This window comes from Larimichthys crocea, chromosome XII (genome assembly GCF_000972845.2).
Source record: "Larimichthys crocea isolate SSNF chromosome XII, L_crocea_2.0, whole genome shotgun sequence".
NCBI classification, from domain to species: Eukaryota; Metazoa; Chordata; class Actinopteri; family Sciaenidae; genus Larimichthys; species Larimichthys crocea.
In genome coordinates, this window is record NC_040022.1 from 2,561,129 (window position 1) to 2,574,550 (window position 13,422).

At 47.3% G+C, this 13,422-nt stretch overlaps 1 protein-coding gene across 6 annotated transcripts in view; it reads right to left on the minus strand.

The window, feature by feature from the left end:
- Positions 1-466: 466 nt before the first annotated feature.
- ep300b (EP300 lysine acetyltransferase b) overlaps positions 467-13,422 on the minus strand; it is a 30,778-nt gene continuing 17,822 nt past the window's right edge. For 4 of the 6 annotated variants that reach the window (XM_027285516.1, XM_027285517.1, XM_019265080.2 and 1 more), the window contains exons 19-30: positions 13,044-13,132; positions 11,893-12,003; positions 10,528-10,584; positions 10,154-10,231; positions 9,649-9,716; positions 8,691-8,841; positions 7,813-8,073; positions 7,425-7,590; positions 6,992-7,159; positions 6,740-6,901; positions 5,465-5,746; positions 467-4,283 (exon numbers count right to left, since the gene is read on the minus strand). In XM_027285516.1, the coding sequence (XP_027141317.1) occupies positions 996-4,283; positions 5,465-5,746; positions 6,740-6,901; positions 6,992-7,159; positions 7,425-7,590; positions 7,813-8,073; positions 8,691-8,841; positions 9,649-9,716; positions 10,154-10,231; positions 10,528-10,584; positions 11,893-12,003; positions 13,044-13,132 (4,881 nt within the window). In that variant the 3' untranslated portion in view covers positions 467-995. The remainder of the gene's footprint in view (positions 4,284-5,464; positions 5,747-6,739; positions 6,902-6,991; positions 7,160-7,424; positions 7,591-7,812; positions 8,074-8,690; positions 8,842-9,648; positions 9,717-10,153; positions 10,232-10,527; positions 10,585-11,892; positions 12,004-13,043; positions 13,133-13,422) is intronic. The other 2 variants (XM_019265084.2, XM_027285519.1) reach the window with 1 other exon arrangement.

A 13,422-nucleotide genomic window follows, 5' to 3' on the forward strand; every position in this document is an offset into this window, starting at 1 on the left:
CACACAGGTATGCACCCCCCCTCCCCAAGCCTCCACTGCTCCATTATTAAGTGTCTTTAAAGGAAGGAGTGCACACACATTCGAGGGAGAGGGCTTGCATGTTTGCGAGGGAAGAGTCCCCTTCCAGCATGACTGATGTCCAATACAGACGCTGGCCCGCCGCGGGGGAAGGGGGACGTCACAAGATGTCCATCTAAAACTCACAGCAGACCCTCAACCACTGCAATAAAACACTGACATTTAATTATTCCCACCTGGACAGACCCAACTAAAGACGTCTAAAGTGAAATGAAATATCCACTAAGCCCCCCCCTCCGCTCATCTTAACAGTCATTAACAAAAATATATTTCTATACGAATTGTAGCAGTCTCAGGATACATAACACCCCCGCCCCAGCCCCCGAGGAAAGAAAACAATAAATAAAGCAAACCCAAAAAAAATAAAAAAATGAAGATATGCATCATGTTTGGATTTACATTAATAATAATCCACATCACTCTGCGGGAAACAGAAATAGACAGACTGAATGATGGGAAACGAAACCGATAAAAAAAGTTCTTTGCATTAAATCATCTCCTCTTTAATTCTCGACCACTTTTAAAATCTTAAAAACATTTTCTTAAAAAAGGCAATTACTCCTATTTACCCCCCAAAAAATATCACCTTTCTTGTAATTCAGCGAGAGGTGGAGGTGAGGGAGGGTGCTCGAGAAACCGTCGCCCTCCCCTCTTTGTCCACAATTGGCAAAAAAATATATTAACAGCAATAACTTACAATTCATTTATTCTAATTTATTTAACGACTGCTTGATTTATTGTTCATCTCCCATAGGAAGTTCAGTTCAATGCATCTTTATTGAAAACATTTTAAATAACATTTAATAATAGTATAAAAAAAGAAGGCTAAGTAATAACAATAACACTGTCCTGGGTGAGTGCAGTTTGTGCGAAGAATCACAGAGCGTGAGCTCGACTTGACACGTTAAGTAGAATTCCTACATGATGTCTAAAGGGTTGTGATTCATGTTCTGGCCCAGCGGGTCCTGACCGTTTCCCCCCGGCCCGTGGAGACCGGCCATGCCGCTCAGCTGAGACAGCATGGCGCTCGGGTCCGACCCAAACTGCTCCATAGAGTTCTGTTGCTGTTGTTGGGTCTGTTGTTGTTGTTGTTGTTGTTGTGGCGGGACCACCATGCCTGGGTGGTGCTGGTTCAGGTGGCCCGGGTGCGGGGAACCCGTCTGCATCTGCGGGGAGATGTGATGCGGCGAGGGCTGAGGCTGCATGCGCGGGGACGGGCTGGAGTGTGGCGGCTGGGACTGGGGTCTTGGTGAAGGCTGTGGGGATCGCACCTGGTTAGCCAGCGATGTGGGCAGCGTCTGGCCCTGCAGGTGTGGGTGTGGCGACTGGGACATCTGCTGTGGCTGCTGAGGGCTCATGGGATTGCTGTGCTGAACTGGTGACCCCCCTCCAGGGCCGAGATGTTGCTGCTGCTGCTGGAGCAGCCTCTGATGGAGGGCTTGCTGGATCAGAGCCTGAGATGGGGGGCCGCCCTGTGTGGGCTGAGGGCCTTGAGGTGGCTGCTGAGGGCCTCCTACACCCCCTCCACCTGCATCACCGCCTTGCAGACCAGCCATGGCATTCTGCTGCTGCTGCTGCATCTGGAGGTGGTGCTGGTGCTGGAGCCTCTGCTGGAGTGCAGCTGTGGCCTGCTGCTGTGCCACTGACCCTGGGTAACCTTGTCCCTGCTGGCCTGGGGGACCTCCAGGCTGCTGAGGGACATGTGGCGGACCTCCAGGTGGGCCCTGTCCCACTGAAGGAGGCTGCATCCCAGGCTGCCCCATGTAGCCCTGCCCTTGTGGTGGCTGTGGCTGTTGAAACTGACCATGATTCACTCCCATTTGTTGTTGCTGCTGTTGCTGTTGCTGTTGTTGTTGTTGTTGTTGCTGCTGCTGCTGCTGTTGCTGGAGATGCCGCCTCATCATCAACTCCCTAAACTGGGGGTTGCTGAGATTTCCCATCTGTGGCCCCTGACCCGGCATGCCTCTTCCTCCCCCTTGCTGCTGTTGCTGCTGAAGAGCTGCAACTTGCTGCTGTTGTAAACTGCTGAGCATCGGCCTCTGTTGCTGTTGCAACTGCTGCTGCTGTTGTTGTTGTTGCTGTTGCTGCTGCAGCTGCTGTTGCTGCTGTACTTGCTGTAGCTGGGCCATCGTGGCCATGTTGACATTCGTCCCTCCCTGACCCCCCATGTGCATACCTGGCTGGCCTGGACCTGCCGCATTCATGTTCACCTGTGGGCCCCCTCCTGCCATGACATTACCAACAGGACCCCCTGTGGGTCCAGGACCTCCTGGGACACCACCGGGCGCACCCGGGCCGCCCCCTTTGTACTTCGAGGCCCTCTGTTTGATGAAAGCAGCCATGAGCTGTGGGTTTGAGCGCAGGATGTTGAGGACTTGCTGTTGCTGGAGGGGTGAGCTGGGCGAGCGGAGAGTCCGTAACAGCTCCTGGAGGGCTGCTTGGGGGATGTTCCCACCTGCAGCACCAACCCCTGGTATACCAGCAGCTCCAGGGACCGCTCCACCTGGGATGCCGCCACCGGCACCTTGCTGCTGTTGCTGCTGCTGCTGCTGCTGTTGTGCCATATTCATCAAGGCAGCATGGCCCTGAGCTTGTTGGTGCTGCTGCTGCTGCTGCTGTTGTTGCTGTTGTTGTTGCATTTGCTGCTGCTGCTGTTGTTGTTGTTGTTGAGCTGCAATCATGGCTGGATGGCCCATTTGGTTCATCATAGCTTGCCTCTGCTGTGGTGGCATCCCCTGACCTGCCCATTGCTGCTGCTGTTGAGGGTTTTGAAGTGGAGCGCCCATCCTCTGCTGTTGAAGCTGTACTTGAGGGGGCAGCTGGTTCTGAGGCATGTTACCCTGCTGAGGGGGTTGCTGCATGGGACCACCAGCGCCAACCATCATCCCTGGTGGAGCGCCTTGCGGTTGATCCATGTGGGCTCGAGCAACTGCCACTGCTGCTTGTGTCTGTGGTGGCATGCCCTGGGGTCCAACCATTCCTACCGTCCCTGGGTGTCCCATTCCCATCTGCTGACCTTGACCCTGTTGATGGTGAGGGTGAGTAGGCATCATTCCTGCAGGTGCATGTCTCTGTAGAGCCATCTTCCTCTGAGCGTCGGCTACCTGTTGGATCTTCATGGCGATTTCTACTGCTGCCGGTGGAGGACCGGAAGGGGGATGCTGTTGCTGCTGCGAGAGTGGAGGCTGGCCCTGGGGCTGACTGGGAGGTTGTTGGCCCACAACATTTCCAGGCATGACAGCGCCACCAGGCTGCTGCTGGGGAGGTGTTGCGGAGCCGAGGACCGGCTTGCCTTGGGACTGATGCATCGGGGAGGAACCCGGCGGCCTGCTGGCATACGGAGGCAAGTTGTTGGGGTGCTGTTGGAGCTGTTGAGGGTTGGTCCCTGCTCCACTTTGCTGCTGCTGCTGCTGGACCTGAGGATGCATCTGCTGCTGCTGATGTTGGGGAGAGCCCATTATCCCCCCAGCCCCACCTCCTCCACCCGCCATCTGCTGGAACTGGTGGTGAAGCTGGTGCTGAGGAGGCATGCCGCTTTGTGTGGGCATCCCACCTGGCTGCTGCTGCTGCTGCTGTTGAACTCCAGGTCCAGGGCCCATTCCCTGCTGTGGGCCTGGGGGCATGGCCTGAGTCGGGGTCTGGGGTGTTGGAGGTTGGGTTCCACCAGTTGGGGTACTGGGCGCCGTACCATTGTTCCCCGGTGATGGAAGTCCTACAACAGGTCCTCCTGGTGCCCCTCCGGCTGGCTGCCCCACTCTCTGCATGCTGGCCATCCGCCTCCTCAACATCTGGGCCTGCTGGAGCCTGTGCTGCAGCTGCTGCTGCCGGAGCTTTTGCTTGATGTTCAAACAGAACGGGACGGGACATTTGTTCTCCTGACAGTGTTTGGCATGGTAGCAACACAGAGCAATGAGCTGCTTGCAGATGGGACAGCCGCCATTCGTCTTGCGTTTGCAGCTTTTTGTGTGCTGAACAACGCGCTTCATCTTCTGGCAGGACGGCAGGGAGCAGTTGGCGTTGCGACACTGGCATGCGTGGACCAGCGACTGGATGCAGCGCTGGATGCTCAGACGGCGAGAGTCTCCTGGGCTCTGGGTAGCTGCTGCCGCCTGGTTGTTGCTGTCATCGTCAAGTCCAAGACCCAGCTTATCCATCTTGTGTTCATGACCTTTAATATTGTAGCAGGTGATGCACAAGTCATAGTCCTGGAGAAGGAAATGGGGAAAAGATGAGTGTTAGTGCCGGATCAGTGACTACATGTTTCTTGTAAAACTACAACATGTCCACACCAACACTGCAATGTTTTTCTATTATGCAACTGTCACACCTTCTTTTTCACTCTTCCTGCCTAGAGTTTCCAAACTTTTATCTGGGAATGCTAAGAATGAACTCGGCAAAGGGTAGAAAACAATCGCACACTATCGCAGATCTCACGACTGAAAGACAGCGAGGGATCGTGTCTTTCTTTCAGTCAAGGCACTGGTGTGAAACCTGGAGCTGCTACTGACTCCAAGTGTATCAAAGGTTGCTCATGGCTTCCTACACCCTCCCCACGCTAACAGTCACAGTGGAGTTAGCAGTGTCAATGACTGCAGTACAAAGGAATTTGCTGTTAAAAATTAGAGGGAAGAAGAAAAAAAAACAAAAAACAAAAAAGCACCAGGCTTCTGTTGTCTGCTTTTAACTAAAACCCCTGACCTTATTTATTCAGCTGCCACTTAGAAGAGCAAAACCAGTTATCTTATCTGTGCTTTGAAATGTGGCATAACTAAAAGGTTATTTAACCTTTTGCTATGTACGATTCCAAGAAGTGTGTTCCCGTCAATTTCACAAATGATTCAAAAAAAGAAAATTCATAACAGGCAGCGGAGATGTTCCAGCGCCTCTTTAACGTGTCTACACTGAGGTGGATTAATCTGGAAAAGCCAGCCCTTCAATCATTCACCCTGAAAAGAATAGCTAAATGTGTTTTTCTTTCTCCTCTTCCAGCTAATGAAACAACAACTGTGGATTATATGTGAGGACTGGCACAAACAGGCCCAATTAGTCCACTTCATGTAAGCAGGTTAAACCTCTCAGCTCAATTCATGAGGTCTCACTGACAGATTTTCATTATGTCAGACAACGACAAGAGTATTGTGATTTGATCTCATAAATGCTACCCGTTAAACGAGGCAAATGGCAATCGCTTTTTTATGGTCACATGTTGTCTGATGGAGATCGAAGACGTGACTGCCTATACTGACTTTCTGCAGCTTAGTGTAGAAAACTCTTATTGTGAAGGCACTCACCTGATGAAAACACAGTATACAAATATTCATGTTTTCTAGCTGTAGTTTTATCTCCAGTCACGTTCAAATGAAGAAAAGCAAACCCTGATTCTTACCTCGCAGACAGTGCAGTGGAAGCGGGTCTCCACGTGGTGTTTGCACTCGTTGCAGGTGTAGACAAAGCGGTCCTGGCTCTGGTTGTGCAGCTCCACCAACATACACATGGAGCTCCACTTGGACCTCCTCAGAGAGCTGAACTCCAGGTGCTTGTCCCGGGCCAGCGTCAGGAAGGCATCGCGGCCGTCCATCAGGTCACAGGCCATCATGGGGTCCGCGTCAGTGATGGGGGGCAGAGAGTTGGCGGTGGGGCCAGCGATGAGGCGGATGACAAAGAAGACCTGAGTGGAGAAGATCAGCTGTAAGTTTTTGATTCAGGCCTCGGTCTGTTCTCACACTATGTAAATTTGAGCTCCAAGTACGATCACCCACGAGAAGTACGTAACACTTTACGGAACTAAGTCACACACCACCAACTATTTCACTGATTTTAGTGAAACTGGATCATATTTTATGGAGGAAATGTTTTCTGGTTTTTCCTCTGATGTCTCTCTAATGTCCTCCGGCTGACTATGATGGACAGTGAAGTAAACTGCTGCCAGCTGTAGCTGCTGTTAGCTTATGTTAGTTGAATTTGTTAGCCAGGCTGTGAGCTCAGAGCACCGGGGGAGTGTTTTGGAGCACCGGGAAGAAAAGGAGGTTTACAGCCGAATGCTTAAGGGGAGTGGAGCTGGTGTTGTGCCAGAACAGGAGCTGGGCAAGTAGGCAATGTAACAAGGCTCAGCAGCCTCTATGGACATAATGACAGAGGCGGAAAGACGGAAGAGGACGTTGATGGAGGAAGCCAAGAACAGAAAAGGAGAGTGAGCGAGCAAGAAGCTGCCGGACGAGAGTAAATCTGGGACCGACTTTTAGACGTTGGCGAGTGTTTTGTCAACGTTCCAGTAATACTTTGCTACTTTTTCCTCCAGAGAAGTTTCAGCACATAACAGCGTGTCATTGTTCTCTTATAGTTAATTAGCAAACTCAGTCGTCACTTACAGGAGACGCTAGCTGAGTTAGCAGGGTTTATGATATGTGCGATCAATTGTTAATATACAAAAACACAAATTATAACTGTTATAACTATTATAACGCTGTCAGTAAAGACATTATTACTGAGCTCAGCTGCTGCCATAATATAAATCTACTCTTTAATAAAACAGCTGCAGCAGCAGTTAAATAGCACAATTAGAGTCAATGTGATAACTTATGTCAGCGTAACGTTCTCATAATTACGCCATATAATCTAATAAGAAAACGGCTATTGCTATAATGAAGTTAGACTCGCATACCTCCTTATGTTTCTCCATGGTGGCATAGAGCTTCTGGGAGAGATCGTTGGACACGTTGGGCATCCCGGGTTTCTTCTTGTTGGCTCGGCTCAAGCTGCTCTTGTTCTTGCTTGTCTTTTTATTGTTCTTCTTTTTGGCATTCTTGCTGTCTCCTTTTGTGGCCTGTGAATGTTTTAAATGTCAGTGTCGATGTACAGCATTGTGACGGACTAAACGAGTCTGACTGCATGTAGTACATGTTACTCTACTCACATCTGTGCTCTCGTTGGAGGTACTGTTCTCCTCCCTCTTCCTCTCTTCCTCCTCTTGCTCCAGCTCCTTGATACTCTCCTCCAGTACATTGGGCCAGAAGTCGCCCTCAAAGTATGGCAGCTCCTTGGCACTTGTCAGCCGGTCCTCTGTTGCCTGTTTGAAGATATCCTGAGAGACAAAGAGACAACAGTGTGAGTGATAATAATGCTGGTAATGTCCTCGTGAGCTCATTCTGTTTTAGGAAGCAATAAAAACACTTGCTCTTCTAGATTGTTTTATCAATAAATGCAGGAACATGTTTCAAGGGTAACTTGGAAATGAAGGCAAGCATATTGTGCAACAGTTGTGATGAGTCAGTGTCTTCAGGGTTTGACTGATGAATGCACTCGTTCACTTTGTTGGTACAATAACTGAAACGGAAAACATGTCTCACTTTGTAATCGTGGACAATGCGCTCAGAGACCGCCTTGTCCAGCATCTTCTTGTACCACTCCTGGAGGCGTTTCGGCTTGGGGATCTTCTGGTCCGCTGGGTGACAATGGAAGATGTAATCATCCCCTTCACTGGGTGGACAGGCCCAGATATGACCCGTTGTAAACCTGACAAAGGGAGAGATGTAGTCGCATTCATTACAAAAGAAGTACATTTATTTCCTTTTATTCCATCTGCCTGCTCATTTTTATTCAACTCTAGCAGCTCCGTGTAACACAAAGCCTGATGAATACATTTTATACTGCATAATGGGCTCGTATTTAAACACCTGTGTAGCTATAATCAGCTGCTCAGTTGGAGCTGGCATTACGTCTTAACGTCTCTCTTACCCCTGCCTCTTGACATATTCCAGGTAGCCAAGCAGGATCTCGTAGTAGACAGCAGTCCTGAGGTGTCGAGGTCTGAAGAAGTGCACGCTGTCCAGGTAAGAGATGTACACTCGTCTCTGATTGGGAGGCGGGCAGTCCGAGCCGTACTCTTGAACGTGCATGCCAAAAAAACACACATCCGCTCCGTCGATGTCCTCAAACGCAAACAGGGCTTTCATCCTATACGGGAAGGACTCGGACATCTCTCCGCTGTCAACAAACCTGGAGGATAAAAACATCCAAACATGCGTCATCAGCAAGTCTTTCCTGCTACGTTTCATCATCGTCAGAGCAGCGAGTTTTCTTTAATTGATTACTAATTAATATTTTAGAATCAGTGGGCTGTTGAACTGAGTTTGTTGCCACTGTGCACAATATTTCCCACACTTGGGTAAACAAACTCTCCATCCATACCTGTGTGTTACCTACTCTACTGGGCACTATGGACAACCCTCTGTTGCCTAGCAACAACCTGGTGTGTTTGTTTTTACACTGGTGCGGAGGAACTCCCGCTTAGTGCCGGGTTTCCTTCAGGAAGAAGTGCTGAATCGCTCCTCATCCCATTACAACGTGAATTACTCCCACTCTGTTAAAACTGAATGGAACAGCACCGAATCAGAGAGATGTTCGGTGTTTCTATGAAATGCAGCTTGTCACGGACTGATCAGAGCCACTTATGGTACGGATCAGGGTGGTAAACTAACTTCAACTCATCCAGCTGCTTACTATCAAACTAACGTCAGCCTGATCTGTCAGTCTGACCCGCTACACCTATTTGTGTTTGATGTGAGAAGTTAATCACCAGTCTGCTCTCCTAAACATGTTCAGTGGTGTCCTACCTGGACTTCATGCCCGGCTTGACCTCAACCACCTTGTCTGAAACGTGGACCACGCGGATGGTGACCTCGCCAGTTTCATGGTGGGTCTGACGCTTGAGGTAGTCGTTAACTCGTGTCTCCAAATAGCAACCCAACTTGGTCTGAGGGAGCCCTGCAAAAAGAATACAAAAAAGGAAGAAGGATGAAGAAACCTCAAAGTTTCTAACAGCTGAGGAGCAGAAACAGTGTCTGAAGATACAACAAACAACAACACTCTCCTAAATTTTACATTTTAAGCATGTAGCCCATAAACGGAGCTCTTTGATTCAAAGGGTGTGTTCGACATTCTGGGACAAAAAAAAAAAGATTGATAGCACTGTCATGTCTGTACGGCAGATATAAAGCTACAGCCAACACTGGAAACGAGCAAACAGCTGGTCTGGCTCTGCTCAAAGGTGACGAAATCTGCTTACTAGAACGTCCAAAGCTGATGAAGCAATTATAATTAACTGGCAATTAACACATTCTGTCTTGTTTACTCGATCTGTACAAAAACTGAAGCGTAAAAACAGCATGTTTTGATTTTCTGAACTTTTTCTTGGCTGGCTTCATGCCGTTTTCATGCAGCGGTGATGATATAACATCGAAAAGTTACACTCTGTCCTCTCACTTGTTTTAGTACAAGAACCTTCATCACTTTGTCAGTGTTGCTTTATTTTGTGATAAATTTGCCTTCTTTGTTTCCCCCTTTTTCTCCGACGTCTTCCACATTAGTAGGTTAAAAAAAAATGTGTTTACGGTTGCTTCTGAACTCTGTGCACAGATGATCCGAACCGGGCAGCCATGGATCAACTCAGAAGGTCAAAATTATTTCTAACTTGACAGGCTGTGTTGACATTACTTAATATCCAGAAAGTCAAAGCCTGAAAGAAGGGAAGAGGCAGGGAAGGAGCCGGTAGCTCGCTGTTACTCCACTTACTTTTGGCAGCGTATTTGTTCTCTTTCCGCGTCTTGTTGGCCTTTTTGAGGCAGTTGTCACACACGAAGCTGGTCGGGGAGGAAGTAAACACGTTAAATTTGCAGGTTAACATCAGCTCTGTCACAATTAACACCAATGACAGTGATTAAGTGGCTTTAATCATGTCAGTCTTCCTTTCTTTAAACAACTTTAATGACTCTGAAATGACTTACATCTTTCAATCACAAACAGACCACACATGACGGAGCTGGAGAACGTTGTGTATCTTGTTGCCGCCACACTGGCAGCCATTTTCTATCCTGATGTAATGTCATGCCTTCTACATATTTTCCATCTCAAAATGTGGCAACTGGCATCGAAATTTATATTTTCAAGCACCTTAAATGATGTTTTGGATGATTCTCAGGCTTTTTCAAGGTATACATAAGGCCACGTTTATTTTCCAGGCACAGTCATATAACAGAATGTACAGAGTGTGTGTGCGTGTGTGTGATAGCTGGCTCACCCTGACGGCCATATGGTTTCATTATGCAGGACACAGATCTGATGCATTTTACGACCGCAGTCAATACATTCCACAAGCCTGAGCAGAGAGAGAGAAGAGAAAAGACGGACACACCTATAACATCAGCCATCATGTGTTTCTCTGCAGGAGCTACAAAAGGTGATAAATAAGTAATTACACTGTAGAAGTAAAAAGGTTGTGACGTCCAAAATGCATTTGTGAAATGAAAAGCTATTTATTTATCTTTATTCAGCAGCAACAGGTTTCTAAAATCATGATGCAATTTAAACTAAATACATAAAGTCATAACTCTTATAGCATCACGGAGACAATGAGAAATAATTTATAAATTAAAGTCAATGAGGGGAACGTACAATTCTGGGTCGAGTGTGTCGTTCTTCTTTCGTTGGAACTGTTCTTTGTTGATGGACCTGTGGGACACACCAGAAAACAAATGAGTGTATCGAACACGACAAGGTAATCCTCCGAAGAGTGCACACCATGTACACAACCCTCCATCTTCAACTCAGAAAATGATCAGAGATTCAGAAATCAGCTAAATAAGTCATCTATACATATTGTTAGAGTGTTAATCCCCGTCCCCAAAATACGAGACATAAACTCTTGTCAGAGTTGAGAAGGTGCTTTTTAAATACAACATGGTTACTACAAGATGTGACATTAATACTGAAATAATTAAACAATACCACACAGATGAAAAGAGGACTGTATGTTTCAAAACATCTTATGTATTGTTTCATCTTGCACATGTAAACCTGAACTCCAGAGAAGAAATCAAAAGTTTCAAGCAAGAAAACTAAATTACAACTTTAACCCCTGAAATCCCCGTAGATCATAACGGACACAGACGTTGTGCAGCTGAACATTGTTCACTCACACACACACACACACACGCAGTTTCATGAAGCACCAGGTGATGTTAAATGTCTTGTTTTGTCTGAGCGGCAACCCAAAAATAATGAATTTACAATGGAGAAAAACAGCAAATCTTCACATGAAGTTTGAATATTTCAGTGTAAACATCAGATAACTTAAAACAAACTGACGAAGAACATACACGTGACACGGTGTGGAATAAGTATTTTTCTAACTCTAAAGCTACTAAAGTGGAAATACTGGAGGGTTAAATTTATGCTTGTTATCGTTCGGGGGAGCTACAACATTCAGTCTATGATGCTGCTCATATCAGACTAGCATAACTACTCATCTGGACAAGCATTACTGGCGAACCTGGCATGTGGACAGCTGTGGGTACGTCAGTTCACATCTGGCATCAGAATGTGTTTTCACATACATTGTGATCGGGTCTCATTTCTCCGCTCTATATGTAAATAAACACCTACATCACTTCTGTTAGCAAAGACCAAATGTGTTCCCTGCGCCCTCCATCCATCAGAAATCATTTAGCCTGTTGTTTTTGGCTTCTTCTTGTTTCACTTTAATATGTTAGACGTCAGATCTGTAGGCGGACCTTCAGTTTGTCTCAGGAGACAGTCGCGCACACACACTGCTGAAAGAATGTGGCCGTATGCAGCCTCCAAGTGCAGTGTGACCAATCATATCTCAATCTATTGACACCTTCACTTACAAATATTCACGTATGATCAGATGCATGTTAATGCCAGGTGTAAACAGGGTGTGTTTGTGTGTGTGTGTGTGTGTGTGTGTGTGTGTGTGTGTGTGCGCGAGAGGAAAGGCATGAGTGTGGTGGTACTCACGTCTGAGGCTGGGAGGGGTCGTCCCCAAGGGAAACACTCTCGCCTTGGATTTCGTTGAAACACTTCTCACAGAAGTGGTACCTGTCAGCAAGAAGCCCATATTTTGGTGAACTACAGGTTCGCCATCAGCACAGCCAATCACAGAGAGGGCACGAAGAAGCAGCCGCCAATCAGGGCAGGGCAGGACAGGCCAGGGGGCGGACACACAGGAGGAGGCAGAGGGCAAGGTAGGTCGTCGCCAGGAGGAAGCAGCCAATCGTGATGCAGGGTGTTTTGTGTGGGCGGGTGTTTTGATTTTGCGCGTAAATTTTGGAGTGGATGATTGGTCACACCAAAACAGGCCAATGCAGACATCACAAGCGTTAAAAAAGGAGGGAGAGAAGGGGAGAAGGGAAGGGAGATGGGGGAGGGGAGGGGAGGTCAAAATGAATATTAAAAAAGCGTGAAATAAATCGTTACAGGTCAGACGAGGACAATGGAGGGGACAGAGAGGGAGAGGGACAGGATGTGAACAACAACCAACAGAGGACAGAGAGCCAAGGCAAAGCAAAGATTAGCGTCAGACGTCCAGTGGTAAACAACAACAACATTACAGCAACATGAGAGACCACTAGGAGCTGTGGAGGAGGAAGGGAGTGAGGATACGAGTCTCCAAACATGAAAGGGTTGGATGAGGAAAAATAAATAAAGCAACAGAGACCCATCATCCTTTCAGTTCATTTATAAAGTGGGAACCTTTCTTCTGGTGGTGAGAATGGATACCCCACCCCCACCCCCAAGTAAATATCCAAAAATGCGAGCCGCCACATGTCGTGCATGTAAGTTTACTCCGTGGGAAACAATGGTGCGACAAATAAAGAAGACAGGAGCCCACTTTATGAATGAGAACATAATGAAAATTAAAAACGGTGAACTATGAAGATGGAGATGGTGCCGGGGTAACCAGTTGAAGCCAAATTAAAACTCATCTGTGATTGCACTGATTGATCTCCTACGGCATAGCATCAATGTACAAAATACAACAGGACAAGCTGATCTCATTCGCTGCGTTTTCACAGCAACACGTCTAAATGTCGACAACACTTTGTTGAATGCTATTCGTCTGTGATCGGTGCGTGTGCTCAATGTTACAATGTGCCGAAAGCCCTTACCTGTTCTGGTAGCTAAAATAAGCAGCGTCGCGTTGGATGGTGCATAATTGTTTTCCATAGCAGCATAGAGTTTGGGGGGAAAACTCAAACTGTAATAATAAAGAGAAGGGAAAAAAAAAATGTTGTTTGGCAACTTGTTCAACAAATGACACCTCTCATACATACACCTGTCACACAAACAGTGAGTAGCTCAGCATAAAGCAGCTATACTGCCTATAAAACTCTAATTAACATGTTTGTTTAATCCATTTACTTGGTTTGAAGCTGTTGCCAGGCAACGACTGCATAAGTTATTGTTCCCAGCTAAGAAATAGTAACATAACGCACCAAAAATATGGCTAATAGTTGGTGTTACATTTCATTTTTTACGTGTGCTTCC